Raw genomic sequence first — 4064 nt, 5'->3', positions numbered from 1 at the left:
TATTTATTAACTGTTCAGATTTAACAAATTTCGGAGCATATAAAGGAACTCCTTTTTATATATTCATTGTGCTATTTCATAAGTAAATTAATTTTTTTTATTTTTTTATTTACTACAATAAATTTGAATTTCATGACAAATATCTCAGAATCATAAATTTTTAAATGTATAATAATTTATAATTTAGAATATCATTTTTTAACAAATATAAATATATAATAATATTATTATGTAAATATTTTCGATATAATATTTAAATTATACATTAACTCTTATTACAATAGATAAATGTATTTAAATTTAAAAATTTTAAATTATTATAATAACAATAATATCAATCAAATTAAAGCTATATTATAACCATATATTATAACCATATATACAACTTTAGCGATAATAGAGATACCTTTTATTCACATTGCTGATGCAAAAGTCGAAATTGTCCATGTTTCCAACTTTCCTACCATCTTCCGAGGGCAGATGGTGTCATGATTTAGGGTTTTGTTTTTATTTTTATTTTAGAAAAAAAAAATTGAAAAGGGCTGACCTAATGGAGAAAATTGAGGCCGAAGAAAAAGTCAGTCCACTAATTTTTTCAAAAAAAAAATCTTTCCTTTTCTTCTTTTCAAATCAAATGATTTTTCAAAAACATAATTAATTGATAAATTATTGCAATCTTAATTTATACTTTTTGATATGCTCCCATTAATTGAATTCACCTCTTTTATGTATATCTTCTTCAAATTAGTTAATACCTATTTGTAGTAATAAAATTATATTGAAATTTTATTTATTATTGTCACAAGGAATAAAGTTATTACTACTTTTAAAAGGATTTAATTATTAATTATTTTTTATTTACAAAAATCATTCATTAATAATAAATTTTTTTTAGATATTACCTTATTGATATCCCTAAATAAATTAAGTTCAACTTTTTCACGAAGCTCACAAGTCAAGTAAAATAAATTTAATAATTAGCAAAATTACAGTAAAAAATCACTAATTTTTGGTGATTGAATCATGATTTACATAAAAACAACTTGATTTAAAAGAAGATTTTAACAAATTAATAGCGGTCTGATCAAGTTTTAACTCACCAATCAGAATGATTTATTGACCTTTCCCGCCTAGGGTAGGTCACTATCCTTTCCTCACCAAACATTTCTGCTGACACTCCTTTTTCTTTTTATTTTTCACTGCACATTCCTTATTATATCACTTTTTCTTCTCTCCCCCCCCAGCTTCCACATTCTGTAGGCTTCTCCTCTCTCACAGTCTCTCATTTTTCTTCTTTTTCTTTTTCCTCAAATTTTCTTTTCAATTTGTGTTCATTTGAGTATTGATCAGAGAAAATAAGAAAAAAGAACCAAGGAAATTATATATCCAATTCAAAGCAAAGAAATGGTGAGAATTCCTTCTCTTTTTATTTGTCTTTTTTCTTCCAAATATAATTTTCTAGTGTTGAATGATGGGTATTTTGTTTTTGTTTTTGGTGATTGGTGTGTTATTTGACTATCAGAATTCAGGGTCTGTTTGGTTTCCAGGAAATTTTAGTTAAATACAAAGAAATATAATCTTTTTTGAATCTTGTATTTATTGTAGCTATTATAATACTCATTGAAAACAGCCTGTAAACCTTCTTGGGTTAATTTAGTTTTGTTGAAACTTTCAACCCTTTTCATGAATTCAACTACTTTGTACTTAGTGCTTGAAATTTTGGATCTTGAATGTTGTAGTTTATTGAAATTTGCATGAATTATACTTCTGAAAAAAAAATGATATCTTTACATTAAATGTTGAATCTTTACTATTGCGTTTCCGTTGATTTAGGGTGCTTGTTTAAGCTGTGAACTTGGGAATTAATTGTCAGAAAATCAAGAATTTTGAAACTTTATTGCTTTTGAAGCTATTTGATATTAATGAAGTGAACTTGGTATTGTAGGTGGGTTGTGGGTTGTACATTAAGAAGAAAACAGATTGGATTAGTACCCTTCTGGAAAGTGAGTTCTTTAGTCCTTGCTCTGATCATCAAGACCTCAGGAAAAATGAAAAAAACGTGTTCTGCATTGACTGTTGTCTCGAGTTTTGTCGGCATTGTAAGGCTCATAGCCAGCACCGGTGGCTTCAGGTCTGCAAATATGTATATCAAGATGTCGTTCGACTTCAAGAAATGCAGAAGCATCTGGACTGTTCCAAAATTCAGGTTTTCCTTATGTTCGTTACCCTTTAGCTTTGAAGACTTCACAGTAATGGTAACCGTTTTAGTGTAATTCATTAGGGTCTATTGGAATAAGTAGTATTATGGATGTGTTAATAGATTGTTTTGAGGTAAATCACAATTTAGAATGCAAGATATGGATCCTTACTAATTGTTATTAGTTTCTTCCAATTGTTACTGATATATGAATTTGTGGTTTTCAATTGCCTCTCACTTTATTTGATCTATGAAACTTCATTTCTGTTCTAATTGTTGATTGTTCATAGTAAGGAGAACAGCAAACACCAAGATTTGAAATCAAAGAGAAAAGATTTTCATATCATTATGTTTGCAGAACCATTCAAGTTGCTTTTCCCTGTTCTTTTTACAGAAATGCTTCCTCATTATTTTCCATCCACAATTTCAACTTATAATTTACTAAAGTGATTTCTTTGATTGCCTTTTGCTTTTTCTCTTTTTGAGCAACTTTAGTTATAATTGGAATGATCATCATATATACTGAAATGAGTTTTAAACGTCTGACAGACATACAAAATCAATGGTGAAAAAGCTGTACATTTGAATCCAAGGCCTCAAGCTAAAGATGCCAAACCATCAACGAAATCGAAAACAGGTGCTGCCTGTGAAGCTTGTAGAAGATATCTTCAAGACCCACCTAATCGTTTTTGTTCCATTGCATGCAAGGTGAAAAAAAACTGAAGCTTAGTACTTGAACGTCCTCATTTACAACTCAAACCACAATCTAATCAACCTTTTTCAGGTATCAGCTGTTGATGTGAAGCCTAAAGACCAAAGCCATAAAATGGAATTATCAATACAAGAATATCATGAACTTTCATGGAAAGGGAATCAAAATCTGGAAACAAGTTCAGAAGATAAGCAATCCTCACTCTCCTCAACTGATCTTTCAGAAGAGGAGACTAAAACATGGTTGGTCAAAAGTTTAAAGCCTCGGAAACGATTGCACAAAAGGAAAGGCACTCCTCTGAGAGCTCCCCTTACTTAAATACTTAAACAAAGGTACTTGAGAATACAATAAAAGGAATCCATAGCTATACCAGTTGATAAAAATGATGCTACATTTCAATGGTATTTGAAATGAAAGTCACTCTTTGAAGATGAGTCCTCATTTTGGAATTTAGTTGGTGTTAGTTGAGAGAGGACAGTCCCTATCATTGTCATGATCAGAGAAAGTTATTATTTTTTCTTGAGATTGTACAGGACATGTAAGGGAAAAAAGAAGATGGTATATTTGATGGGGAAGTCAGCAGTGTTTTAAAATGGATTTTGAGCTTTTGTATCTACCCACCCCCCTCCCCCCTTTTTGACAGATTTGATTGGATCTATTATGATTTTGTTTTTCTTTCGGCGGGATTTTCTTTTCATGCTTGAATAGGATATTCCTTATTGCCATAGTTTAAAAGGAAATTCACTCGTATAAATTCTACTCATGTATGGTGTTAATAGAGAATTAGATTACTCAGGGGCCTTAAGTTTTGATGGGGATGTTTCTAATTGAGTTGGCATGAGTGATTTATTTTATTGGGGGGAGGTTGTGGGCTTTGTCTCAAGCTTTGTCAGAAATGGTATGTTATTTTCGTCTGATCTTGGGGTAACTATCTAAATTTGGGACCCTCCCTCTCCTTAAATTATGGCAAGTTGGCAACAATGTCTTTGTTTATTTATTTACGTTTTGGTCAATGTGAATGTGGCGGACAACAAGAGCCGTAAATTTTTAAAGAAAGAAAAGGTGCGAGTGAATAGGGGTAGTCAGAATCCTACGACCAAACAAAAAGCTAAGAAAAGTTATCTTGCATGTTGAACGTGAATATGGGCATGGCCC

The 4064-nt window shown here is 30.7% G+C and overlaps 1 protein-coding gene across 1 annotated transcript; it reads left to right on the top strand.

Annotated features, from left to right (window-relative positions):
- The first annotated feature begins 1082 nt into the window (after positions 1-1082).
- On the top strand, positions 1083-3846 carry LOC107886335 (protein RGF1 INDUCIBLE TRANSCRIPTION FACTOR 1). The gene is made up of 4 exons (XM_016810244.2): positions 1083-1407; positions 1946-2206; positions 2747-2905; positions 2982-3846. Exons 1-4 carry the CDS (start codon positions 1405-1407, stop codon positions 3225-3227), a joined length of 669 nt encoding a protein of 222 aa, XP_016665733.1. The 5' UTR covers positions 1083-1404; the 3' UTR covers positions 3228-3846.
- Positions 3847-4064: the final 218 nt, after the last annotated feature.

The sequence above is a fragment of the Gossypium hirsutum genome, chromosome A03 (genome assembly GCF_007990345.1).
Source record: "Gossypium hirsutum isolate 1008001.06 chromosome A03, Gossypium_hirsutum_v2.1, whole genome shotgun sequence".
Lineage (NCBI taxonomy): Eukaryota > Viridiplantae > Streptophyta > Magnoliopsida > Malvales > Malvaceae > Gossypium > Gossypium hirsutum.
Note: the sequence above shows the minus strand (reverse complement) of the source record. Positions and strands in the feature narration are given on the sequence as shown.